The 13,633-nt window shown below is 40.0% G+C and overlaps 1 protein-coding gene across 1 annotated transcript in view; it reads right to left on the bottom strand.

Annotated features, from left to right (window-relative positions):
* Positions 1-13,633, bottom strand: part of SESTD1 (SEC14 and spectrin domain containing 1) — a 96,995-nt gene that overhangs the window by 18,811 nt on the left and 64,551 nt on the right. Inside the window, exon 9 of the mRNA XM_081095257.1 lies at positions 11,036-11,247. Within this exon, the coding sequence (XP_080951383.1) occupies positions 11,036-11,247 (212 nt within the window). The remainder of the gene's footprint in view (positions 1-11,035; positions 11,248-13,633) is intronic.

Here is a 13,633-nt window from a genome sequence, read left to right as displayed (position 1 = left end):
ATTGAAAAACTAGGACTAAAAGTTATGTGTCTGTCCTAATTTTCTTCCCAAGGCAATGATAAAACTGAATGAATTAACTAATATAAAGTTAAAATGCTATTTTTCTTACTTTGAAAAGAAAGTTAAAAACTGTAGAGCCTAGCCATGCCGGTCAGGTCATCCGTCTGGGTTGTAGGCTCGGTCCCCAGTGTGGGGCATGCAGGAGGCAGCCTCCCAATGATTCTCTCTCATCACTGATGTTTTCCTCTCTCTCCCTCTCCCTCTCTGAAATCAATAAAAATGTATATTTTTTAAAAAACTAACTGTAGAATTATACCTCTACACTAGTGGCCCGGTGCACGAAATTTGTGCACATTAAAAGGGGATTAATTAGAGGAAATATTTTAATATTGCTATTTGCCCTTTCTCTATAATAGAAGTGTCAGAGAAGAAAGAAAATTAGTAAAATGTGTATGAAAATCTTCCTTCTGTCAGAATCTGGGGCACATCACGGGACCCAGAGTCAAGTCCCCGCCCACCCACATGCACCTCAAAATTGCGAGAGACACAGACCTGGCCGGCCCCATCCCCATTGGGTTAGATCCAGACCCACCCGGCCCCACCCTTGTCAAGCCCCGCCAGGCTGGGTTGCAGCCTCCCCTGGCCTGGCGCTGGGCGGAGGGGCATAGCCTGAGGTCCCCTGTTAAGCACCACTGGGCAGGGGAGCATGGTCTGAGGTCCCCCAGCCTGGGCCAGGGTGGGGGTTGCACCTTGAGGTCCCCTGTCAAGCCCCGCCACTGGGTAGCGGGGCGCGGCCTGAGGTCCCCCGTCAAACCTTACCAGATGGGAGGCACACCTTGAGATTCCCCTGTCAAGCCCTGCCGGGTAGGGAGCACAGCCTCAGGTCCCCTGGCCCGGTGCCACGGTGGGGGGCGTGTCCTGAGGTCCCCCGTTAAGCCCAGCCAGGTGGGGGGGGGGGGCGCAGCTTGAGGTCCCCTGTCAAACCCCACAGGGAGGGGTGTTGGGTGGGGCGCAGCCTCAGGTCCCTGCTGATTGTTTGTTAAGGCTCATTACAGAAACTCGGCCTCCACTGTGGGTGCAGCCATTTTGTGGCAGAGTGATGGTCAATTTGCATATTCCCTCTTTATTATATAGGATTACCCACTAGGGATTTTCTTAGGATCAACAAAACATTCAGACATACAAGGTTATTTTAAGTTCCAATGACACCGAGCTACTCAGAAGGACGTAGGGTGGGGACTAGTTTGCTAAAACAGCAGGATTGGGCAATTCTCTTCGGCTGAGTCCCTGAAGCAGTCCCAGAGTTCAGGTGTAAGAAGATGAGATACATATGGGGCAGATATAGAAGAAAAACTTCATACCCCCAGGGTCATGCCTGTTATAGAAGTCAATGAACTAAGGGATGCCCAAAGTTAAGTGTTCCATAAAGTATTGGTAGTTTTCCCAATCCAGATCCAGAAATTTTAAAAAAATTTTAATTACTGATTTGAGGAAGAGGGAGAGAGGGAGGGAGAGAAAGAAACATTGATTTGTTGTTCCACTTATTCATTCATTCATTGGTTGATTCTTATATGTGCCCTCACAGGGGATCAAACCCACAACCTTGGAGTATCAGGACAACACTCTAATCAACTGAGCTACTGCGCCAGAGCCATCCAGAATATTTTTTATTATAAGCAATATTGTCTAGTAACATACTTGACATTTCAAGTCTTTATCAGGTTTTCAGGGTACCAGAGCTAGATAGTTAAGCAGAGATCAAATTTTCATGTAGAAGAAAAAAGGGTTCTGTGAACTCTTTACCCACAAACATAAATACTCTGAATCTACATAGATACAGTAAAGTAATTTTAACAGAAAAAAATATTATTATCAAGATTTATCTGTTACTAAATTAGAATAAGGAATTCAACAATAGATGTATGGTTATGCCCTAAATCTAAACTTAGGACAGCTCCCAAGAAGTGAATAAGAGTGTCTCTGAAGCATGATATTATAGATGCAATGGATGGATAGGTTTACCTTAGAACTTTATAACAAAGTATCACAGACCCATAGTGCATTTCTGTTACTACTAGTTTAAAACACATTCATTTTAAAATCTAACAGCTCGTGTAATTTTTTAATAAACTTTCATCCTTCTGATTTTTAAAAATGTGCCACATTACAGGAAAAATATCATGTATATTTCCTTCCAATCATTTTTTATATGCACAGTGTTTTCATATGATGCTCCAGACTTAAATCCCATAGCCAATTCTCAAAGTAATTTCTATTCTGTTTTTCACTTAACATTATACTATAATGATTTTTCATGTGGCTACAGTTATAATTTTCAAAACTTTTTTAAGAAGGATAACTTCCCTGCCTGCCTCCCTCCCTCTGTCCCTCCCTCTCATACTTCTGTCCAAGCAAGCAACCAACCAATCAACCTACCCATCCTTATGAAGAGCAATATAAGTAATGTACTGCCTCAAATAACTGATTTCAAGACTCCATTTTTCTATTGCTAAGCATGTAGAATATTTCCAATTTCCACCAATTCTAAGTAATTCCATGATGAACATTACATATATAACATTTTTAGATTTAGCATCTTATATATATACTAGAGGCCTGGTGTACGAAATTCATACACTGGAGCAGGGGCGGGGGGGGGGGGCATTCCCACAGCCCGTCCTGCACCCTCTAGCAGTTCGGGAGCCCTCAGGGGATGTCCGACTGCCAGCAGACGGACAGCCTTAGCACTGCCGCGGAGGCAGAAGAGGCTCCTGCCACCGCCGCTGCGCTCGCCAGCAGTGAGCCCGGCTTCTGGCTGAGTGGCACTCCCCCTGTGGGAGTGCACTGACCACCAGGGGGAAGCTCCTGCGTTGAGTGTGATCAGGCCGAAACCGGCTCTCCGACATCCCCTGAGGGGTCCCGGATTGCGAGAGGGCACAGGCCAGGCCAAGGGACCCCACCGGTGCACAATCGGGGCCGAGGAGGGATATGGGAGGTTGGCCAGCTTGGGATGGACTGCATGAGGACTCCAGGGCATGTCTGGCCCATCTTGTTCAGTCCCAATCAGCTGGACCCCAGCAGCAAGCTAGCTTACTGGTTGGAGTGTCTGCTCCCTGGTGGTCTGTGCCCGTCATAGTGACTGGTCGACCGGTCGACTGTCTGCCCCCGGTGGTCAGTGCATGTCATTGCGAGTGGCTGAGTGACCTTAGCATATCATTAGCATATTACACTTTGATTGGCTGAATGGACGACCAGACACTTAGCATATTAGGCTTTTATTATATAGGATATATGCAGCATTTTATAGTTATATGTCATTTTTTTTCTAAAGCTGTGTTGTTCTCATTTATTACTATATAACACAAATATGGGATATTGCAACAGACATAAAATAGCTTTCAGCAATAAATATAATCAATTATTTCACTAGAAATGTCTAAATTCTAAAAATAAAGATGGAATAAAGGCACTTCAAAAACATTTAATGAATTAATAATGTATTATACATTACTTTTAAAAATTGAAGATATTATTTAGACATTTAAACTTTGCTTTTAGAATATGCTAGAAACAAAAGAAGCAGGTTACCATACATAAATCATAAGTAGGGGAAAACAATTCACTGACATGGAACTTTCAAAGAGCAAAGGTATCTTGTCAAAAAAAGAAAGAAAGAAAGAAAACCCACCGGAAGCCAGTTACTCGTTTTAATGTATACTAAAATTTCCCTTAGAATGCAACATCAGTAACTGTATGACTATTTCTAATAAAAATGATACAAACTGAGGTTGATGCCCCAGTAAACAAATTTATTTAAATGCAATAAGGATGATGCTTTACCAAATTAGGTTATAAAATAAGTTCAATCAGGGCATCTAGCTCAGTCAATCTGAATATTAACTTACTGCAAAAGCAGTTCATGCCCAATCTATATTAGTGTGACTTCTCAAATGGTTATATGTATATGTAAAATAATAACCTTGGATTGCAGATGTGTTCTTAAAATCTACCATGACAAATATCTGCAAAGGTCAAAACTGCATATGAGTATCCACCATTCTTTCATGACCAGGCTAATTTCTAAAGAATGTATGAGAGAGTATCTGGAAGTATGTGAGGTCACATCATACAGAAGGGTATGTCAAGCAAATGTCAAGCAACTGACCCGGAGAAAGAATACGAGGAACTGGGTGCATAGCAACTCAGAATGTATACTACTTTGCCCCTATGGTTCCTTTCTACAAACAGGAAAAAGCACATGTATGACTCTAGAAATAACATTTGCAATGCTGGCAGTAATTACTGCTGCAATAAATAATGAGAATCATCTACACTAATAAAAGAGAAAAATGGTAATTGGCGTACGGCTAATTCATTGGCTAATCAGGGCTATATGCAAATTAACTGCCAACTAAGATTGGCAGTTAACTGCCAACAAGATGGCTGCTAATTTGCATATGGCGGCTAATTTGCATATGTAGGCACAATGCAGGGAGGCGAAAGGGAAAGCAGGAAGAAGCCCCCTGCCACTGACAGTGATCGGAAACCCAGGGGGGACCTAAGAGCTGGGGGGCAGGGCAAAGGCGGCCTGGGGCCACCTTTGCCCTGCCCCCCAGCCATGATCGGAGAATCAGGTGCCTTTTCCGCCCTGGCCAGTGATAGCAGGAAGTAGGGGTGGAGCCAGCGATGGGAGCTGGGCACGGTCGAAGTTGGCAGTCCCGGGAGCTAGGAGTCCCTTGCCTGGGCCTAAAGCGAAGCCCACGATTGCGGGGCCGCTGCACCTGCGGGTCCCCGTTGCCCGGGCCGGACGCCTAGGCCAGAGGTGTTAGGCCTGGGCAGGGGCGGAGCCTGCAACCGCGGGGAGCTGGGGGTCCCCTGCCCAGGCCTGACACCTCTGCCGGAGGTCTCAGGCCTGGTCAAGGGGCCGATCCGGTGACTGGTGATCGGAGGGTGATGAGAGTCAACTCCTCTGGCCGAGGCATCAGGTGGGGGGCAGAGCCAGGGATTGGGGAGATATGATGGTCCCCTTGCCCAGGCCTGAAGCCTGGGTCAGAGGCGTCAGGCTTGGGTGGGGGGTGGAGCAAGCAATCAGAGGGAGATGGGTGTCCCCTGCCCAGGCATGATTCCTGGGCCAGAGGCCTCAGGCCTGGGCAGGGGCCAGAGCCAGTGATCGGGGGGAGATGGGGGTCCCCTGTCCAAGCCTGACACCTCTGGCGGAGGAGTTAGGCCTGGGCAAGGGGCCGATCAGGTGATCGGAGGGTGTGGGGGTCTACGCCTCTAGCCGAGGCATCAGGCCTGGGCAAGGGGCAGAGCCAGCAATCGGAGGGGTCTGGGGGCAGAACCAGTGATGGGGGGAAATGAGGGTCCCCTGCCCAGGCCTGACGCCTCTGTCAGAGGCGTCAGGCCTGGGCAAGGGGCCGATCCTGCGATTGGAGGGTGATGGGGGTCAACGCCTGAGGGCTCCCAGTATGTGAGAGGGGGCAGGCTGGGCTGAGGGACAACCCCCACCCCCCCACACACACACACCCAGTGCACGAATTTCATGCACCAGGCCCCTACAGGCCCCTAGTGATAGTATATTTCTGTGAAGTGGTATTGTCTCCTACCTAGAAGTATGTGAAGTCTAGTTTTTATATGTAGCAGCAGCATGGAGGGCCTCGGCATAACACATGAAGTCTGATGCTACCAAGATGAATGGTGGGGAATAAGTGACTGGTAACTGTAATGGTTATTACTATCAGGCAGTTTATTTATTAGAGCTATTGATTACTATTTCATTATGTTTTCAGGGATAAGTCAACAAGGAAATTTGGAAAATTTCAATTTTCACCAATTTAACATAAAAGCAGATAGTCAACTTTATGATTATCTTCATATAACAAAAAAAAATTCATTTTCCTCAAATTTGCAAGACTGAAGACATTATGCTTATGCTCTGTGTGTGCTGACATGACCAATATATGTTACTATGTAGTTTAATTTAAGTAATCATTTTGACAAGGGAAATAGATCTTTCCCTAAAATGTGACCTGTGAAAAACTGTAGGACCATTAGAGGATGAATATTAATGTTCTAACCAATCTACATGTAAAGTTCATAAAACTGAATTGTAATGAAGTTTGTTTTTAACAATAATCTTATTACCATCATCACCATCATTATGAATATTATCATCATCACCCTTTAGTTTCTTTTTTACCCACTTGAGCTGGTCCAATATTTCAAAAATGCATTTGGCAATACATTAACTCCTTTGCCCCTCTGTCTTTTTATCCTATCCACTCATCTGCCACGTAGCAAAGCACAAATGCTGGGTGAATCCTATCTCTGTGCTCTACCTCAATAGCCAGCCACAAATAGGTAGAGTCATACAACAGGCCAGAAAGGTTCCCCCATAAATTCAGTATTAACGCTATCTGAAAATAGAACCACACTTGTGGAGTAATTTTACTCTTCCAATCCCCACAAAAAAATATTCTGAATCATCTTCACTTAATTTAAACCTCTATTCCTCTTCAACACCCCCACTACCCTGCCTCCAACTTACACCACTAAGCAGATGATCTTTGTCTCTTACTTTACAAAAAAAGAGAACACATCACACAGGAACTCCATCTTCCTGATGCCTCTTATACATGAAAGCATCTCCAGATTCATCCCACTCATCCTCCCTCCTGTTACAATGGGGGAGTTCTCCCTCTTGATTCTAAAGCTAATCTCTTCAACTGTTTTCGAGTTCATTCACTTCCACCTTGTCAGGAACTTGATAGTATTACCTATTTTTTCTCTTTTGTATATTCAATTCCTCTCTCCAAATTGATAAATCCTACTAGGCTTTAAACCTCTTACAGTTGTCTATAGTATCAATTTAAAAAAACAAAACACTACACTTGACCCCTATGAAGCTGAATTGTGGCCCCCCTTACCCCAAATCTGTATGTTCTAACCTTCAGTACTTCAGAATGTAACCATATTTATTTAAAGATAGGGCCTTTAAAGAAACATTTAAATTAAAATGAGGTTATTAGGATGGGTCCTAATCTAATGACAGGTGTCCTTAAAAGGAGAGGAAATGTGGACACAGATAAAGAGGAAAATGATATGAAGACGCAGGGAGGAGATGGTCATCATCGACAAGACAATTAGAGACCTAGAAGAGACCCTTCCCTCACTGTCCTCAGAAGGAACCTTGCTAACACCTGGATCTTGGACTTTTAGCCTCCAGAACTGTGAGAAAATATATCTGTTGTGTAAGCGCCCAGTATGCAGCACTTCACTGCAGCAGCCCTCGTAAACTAATGTAACCCTATTCTACCACTTTCAGGGACTGGTCTATTGCTCATCTTTCCTTCAAAGACAAAATTCTCAGTCATCTGTACTCAGTGTCCTCCATCACACCTTGCTCATTCCTGAATTCATGTCAATGTGCTTCTGGTCGTGCCACTCATGCCCTGGGTTCACCAATTATCTCAATCTTGTACATTCTAACCAACATGTTAAGTCTCACTCTTTTTCAGTCTTTCAGCAGCATCTGACAGGGTTCCCAAATCCTTTCCTGAAGTGCTTTCTTCACACTTCTCTTCTTCATCTCTGGCCATCATTCATTGCCTTCTCACTGCATGCTGGAGTTTCTCTTAGCTTAGTTAACAAGTCCACATCTCACATTCTCTCAGCTCTTTACTTGGGCAATTCTCATCCATATCAATGCCTTTGATTATCATTCATATACAATTAACAAACAAATATGTCACCAGCCCAGACTTCTCTGATTTCTGGACCTGTTCAGGAATACCTTTCAACATTTTTCTTAGATGTCTCAAAGTCACCTCAAATTCGACATATCTAAACCCAACATCATGATTCTCTACAGCCTTTTCCACCCACACTTAAATCCAAACATAATTGGACACCACTACCATACATTAAGTCTTGCAAGCCATAAAAATGATTCATCTCTGAAATGTTCTTTCTTACCCTTACTCCCACCACTCTCCTTCATGGTTACAATTTTACAACTATTTGTGTTATTATCTAACTAGAGGCCTGTTGCATGAGATTCGTGCACTGGGGTGGAGAGGGTCCTTCAGCCAGGCCTGCGCCCTCTCGCAGTCCAGGACCCCTCAGGGGATGTCCACCTGCCAGCTTAGGCCTGATCCCTCTCTCAGTCTGGGACTCTCACATTCCAGGAACCCTGGCTCCTTACCGCTTACTGCCCACCTGCAGCAGAGGCGGGAGAGGCTCCCGCCACTGCCACTGCCACTGCGTTCACCAGTAGTGAGCCCGGCTTCTGGCTGAGCAGCACTCCCCCTGGGGGAGCACACCAATCACCAGGTGGCAGCTCCTGCATTGAGTGTCTGTCTCCTGGTGGTCAGTGCATGTCATAACAACCAGGTGGTCGATTTACCTATTACGCTTTTATTATATAGGATTATGCTCCGTAAAGGTGGGAACTTTGTCTATTTTACTCACCATTGTATTCCACCACCACAGTGTCACACTAATATACACATTCATATTTGAATGAGTGAGAAATAATTGATATTAATAGAAAACTCATTATGTGCCAAACACTACACATTTTATTATTACAAGTATCTTCTTTAACCCTTGTGACACCGTATTAAGTGGGTCATATTATTACTGTTTATTTTTATGCTCAGTTTACTAAGAAGGAAGCTACAGCACTGAGTGGTTACAGTTCATTCCCAACTTGAAAGTGGTAGAAGAGGGTGAACCCAGATTACCTGGGTGACTTGTATAACACTGTTATTCCATCATTACAGTTTTCCAAGATACCCCTTTATTATAGTTCCATCATTAAAATGAAAAAAATTTCAGAAACAAAACAATTCATAAGTTTAAAATGCATGCTGTTCTGAGTAGTGTGATAAAATCTTGCACTGTCCCAGCCAGGAAGTGAATCATTCCTCTATCCAACATATCCATACTAGATATGCTATCAACTCACTAATCACTTAGCCTTCTTCTCAGTTATCAGGCTGACTATCACGGTATCACAGTGCTGTGTCCAAATAAGCCTTATTTTACTTAACAGTGGCCACAAAGTGCAAGAGTAGTGATGCTGGCTATTTGGACAGGTGAAAAAAAAAGCCATAAAGTGTTTGCTTTAAGTGAAAATGTATGTACATATAGAGAAAAAACATAGTATATACAGACTTAGGTATTCTTCGTGATTTCAGGCATCCACTGGGGGGTCTTGATATGCACCTCGCAGACATAGGGGACTATAGTACTCTCAAGCTACATGGCTAACCTTACCTGGATTTAATACAAGCTATCTTTAACTTACAAATATATTACATAGAAAAAGTTACATATAATGAATTTATGTCCAGCTATCTTTGGTTTGGTTACCATGAGATAAAACCTAAATCCTTTTGCCTGGAATTCAAGATCTTCCATGATCCAGCTCCTTCCTTCATTTCAAGCTTTTGTACCCATGACATCCTCATGATCTATCTGGTCAGAGGTCAACAACTACAGGCCAATTGTGGCTTACCACTGTTTTTGTAAATAAAATTTTACTGGAGCACAGACATACAGATTCATTTACATAATGTGCATGGATTATAAGGACAGTTTAAATAGCCATAACTGCAAGAAAAACTGACCCACAAAGCCTAAACATCCACTACTTGGCCTTTTACAGAAAAAGTATGCCAAGAACTAAAGTATACTTCTAGACCAGAGTCTAATTCAATGGAAACAAATATAAAAGCTGCCACTAATCGAGTACTGGCAGCTTTTCAAAAGTGGACTTATTATTCCTGTTTCAGTAATGAAAAAACTATGGGAGAAAAAGAGAGAAAGGGAAAAAAGAAAGTTAGATAAAGTTTCAGGTGGCTAAATAATGCAGCCATGATCACACACCAAATAAATGGAAGAATTGGGATTCAGAACATGCTCTCTGAACTATTTTGCTCTATGACTCAAAAGCCAAAAAACTTCCCACAGTGCATTCCTGCTTCCTTTTTCTTCAATGGAGCTTGGACTTTCATGCTGCTATTATTTATTCATGCTGTTCTTTATCCTTCACAAAATACCAAATTCTTGAAACCAAAAGGAGATGACTGGTTTAAAAGATGTCCCACACATTCTTGGAGGACAAGTTCAAATTCCACCTACTCCACTAAATTTTCCTAGATTACCTGCAACCAGAGGAATAATCCCTCCTATAAATACCCATAGCACTTCAGTCATGCCCTTGTGACACTTAACATTCTCTCCCCTTAAGTTTAATGACAGCAAAAGGCAAGTGTACCTTTATATCCTATATAATAAGCACTGCATAAATAATTACCTAATAAATCTAATAAAAACATTTCTAATCTGAATTTTTTAAGTAAAATATTTTAAGATTTATCTCTTAATAATTCAACATGAAAATTCAGAATGTAGTTTAAATAACAGAAATGTCTTCCTTAGCATTAATTTTTTAAATATTAAAGGAACTAAAAAGTTATAAATATTAAATACACTTAAAAATTTCTCAGTTTCATACAGTAATAAAATATAATATAATTACTTATATTACATTTTATTTCTTCTCTTGGATAGAAAAACTAAATGCTCAAATTAACAAAACACTAACAAATTATTTAATACAAGCTATCTTTAACTTACAAATATATTACATAGAAAAAGTTACATATAATTAATTTATGTCGTTACATATAATGAATTATTAAAAAGAAATCAGATCTCACTAACGAAATGTTATTTATTATAAGAATGCAGAGACCACAGATGTTTCCATCCAGTTATTTTTGAAGTTCATTCTGATAGCGTGAGCTGAATGCTCAATGTCATCATTGTAGAAAAAAAATATATTCTTAATACAAATACTATTTGTAAAAATGTACATAATTTAAAATTTAAGTTTGATTTGGTGCCTAAGGTTCTCCATACAGTATAAATAAGGTCTGGCATAAAATCAGTCACAGAGTAGAAATTATTTTTTAAAAACACAACATTGATAAATAAAGAGTTAAATATATTCAAATCAGACACCTACCTGCATCACCTTCTGTTGAATCTCTTCTAGTTGTGTACGCTTACTACGTTGTCTACAAACTTCCTGGTAACGAGTATATTGCTCTCTCAGTGAATCTAATAATTTCATAACCTGTGGCTGTGCAAGCAGTTCATCATCCATAGGAGACCATGATACTCCTCCATCTGAGCCATTAAATCGACGCTGCTGTAATTCGGATAACAATTCATGCCCTTTATGGATAAAAGATACTTATAATTAATATCCATAAAGAAATACAATTCTTCTCAATTCTAGCCCCTTATTTTTAGAGCCTATCTACCTTATGTCTACCTACGTACCTGGTCTTAAGTACTCATATGTAATTTTAAAATTTATATAGAAATAGAAAACTGCATAAATGTGCACATATACAACATAGTATATTTATATGCTATTTTAAATATCATGAATACATATTCTAAATATGCAATACCGTATAGTAAATTTATGGTATTTTTATATTTTTTATCTATAACTATCATATTCTTCTTATTGGTGGACTCATTGCTCAGAATACTGTGCCAACCAATCCTCTTTTCCTGTGAGTACAATTACACGCTGGAATTTCTGTCTGATGGTACTAATCAATACTAAGCAATATATTGTATGATTTCAGTATTAATTCATACCCTTAATTATAGCTCCTAAAAGAAAAGTTGACGGTGTAACAAATGTACGATTTCAGTAAAGGTAGCAAGTCTTTATTATTGGTACAAAATAATATACAAACAACCTTTATTTATAGGACTCCCCACAATATACATATTAGTGGGAATCATGAGAGGCCAAAGAATATCCAATGTTATTCAATTACTGTAATCTAATAAAAAAATCTGCTCATTCCTGAGAAATGAGAAATGCAGAATGTGCAACATCTAAAGCTGTAAGTATCCTAACAATTTTAAAAGTAAATAAATTAACAAATTGTTTTTCTGGGATACTACTATTCCAATTATTATTTAGTGGTCAAAAATTGCAGATATTTAAATTCTTTTGTTTTTACCATTATTCAGGAACATGTCCTAAATTTAAATGGCTTTTAATATATAGAAACAAAACTTCTAATTTGATTTGGAGGTATTCCCAATTTTTAAAAAATATCCAAGATTGTTCTAAACTTCTCTATTTTATACTCTCCCTGTTTTAAGAGTATATAGCGCTCTAACCGGTTTAGCTCAGTGGATAGAGCATTGGCCTGAGGACTCAAAGGTCCCAGGTTCGATTCCGGTCAAGGGCATGTACCTTGGTTGCGGGCACATCCCCAGTAGGAGGTGTGCAGGAGGCAGCTGATCGATATTTCTCTCATCGATGTTCTAACTCTCTATCCCTCTCCCTTCCTCTCTGTATAAAATCAATAAAATATATTTTTAAAAAAAGAGTAAACGGCATATAATAAAGGACTTAGTGGCACATAAACAAGGAATTAAGTTTCAAATCTAGAGCAATATTGTATTCCAGCCCAAATATGTCTAGTAGTTGTTTCACAGATTCTAGAACACATTGAAGTTCTTTTAAATAATAATACCTTAATTTTATTTCTAATGTATTTTCTAATAATAGCTCATAATTCTAATTCTGCTGTGTACCAGGCACTGTTCTCATAGCACTCACTTTACATGTTAACTCACTTATCCTTTACCACAACCCAGTGAGAAGTGTAGGTACTGTTATCCCAATTTTAAGATGGGAAACGGAGGCATGAAAAAGTTAAGTACGTAACTTATTATGTAGGTTATACAACTAGTAATATTGGAGTTGGGACTTGAGCAGTTTGGTTTCAAAGTATTGCCTTTGAAATCATTATGTGGTGCTGCTTCTCTAACAGAAATGGTATCCACAAGGAAAACATTAAGGGAATTGTCAAAGTAAAAAGATAAATGTATTCTGATCATAACGGCTTTTATGAATTTTTAAATATAGTACATACCATGCAGCAATGAACACACACTATGTTCAAGACAATTGCAGGTGCTAAGTGCTTTTACGTAGATGACTGTAAAGCAGTATAGCCCGTGGCTTTGGAGTTAGTCCTATTTTTACTGCTATGGTAATAAAGCTTAACAGTTACTTGATCTTGAGCAAGTTTTTTAATATCTCTAAGCCTTGGCTTCCTTAAGTACAAAATAGAGAAAATAATCCTAATTATCTCAAGGGGTTGTTAGAAGAATGAAATAGAAAATACAAAAACCTCCACAAAAATTACAATGTTAGAATAAGTTTTCAATAATCCTCATAGCAACCTTATATAATAGAAATTTTTATCTCCACTTTATAGATAAGAAAATAAACCCAAGTATTTCAAGGGAGAGATAAGTTATTGATTTATCATTATTAATATTTTCAATATTGTAGAGTATATTAACAGCTCTGTTAAATAAAAATCAGTTCGAAAAATTTCCCTGTAAGTTTCTACCACATAATATAGAGTATTATTGTCAATAGTAAATACAGAGTAAATCGTCAATAGTTCTCCACCTTTAAGCAAAACACTATATAACAGAACCAATTTTACCATAGGCTAATTGACATAAGTAAGAGTTAAGTTCCTACAAAACCTCATAACATTATAACAAAATG

This window comes from Myotis nattereri, assembly GCF_964212035.1.
Source record: "Myotis nattereri genome assembly, chromosome: 7".
Taxonomy (NCBI): Eukaryota; Metazoa; Chordata; class Mammalia; order Chiroptera; family Vespertilionidae; genus Myotis; species Myotis nattereri.
Note: the sequence above shows the minus strand (reverse complement) of the source record. Positions and strands in the feature narration are given on the sequence as shown.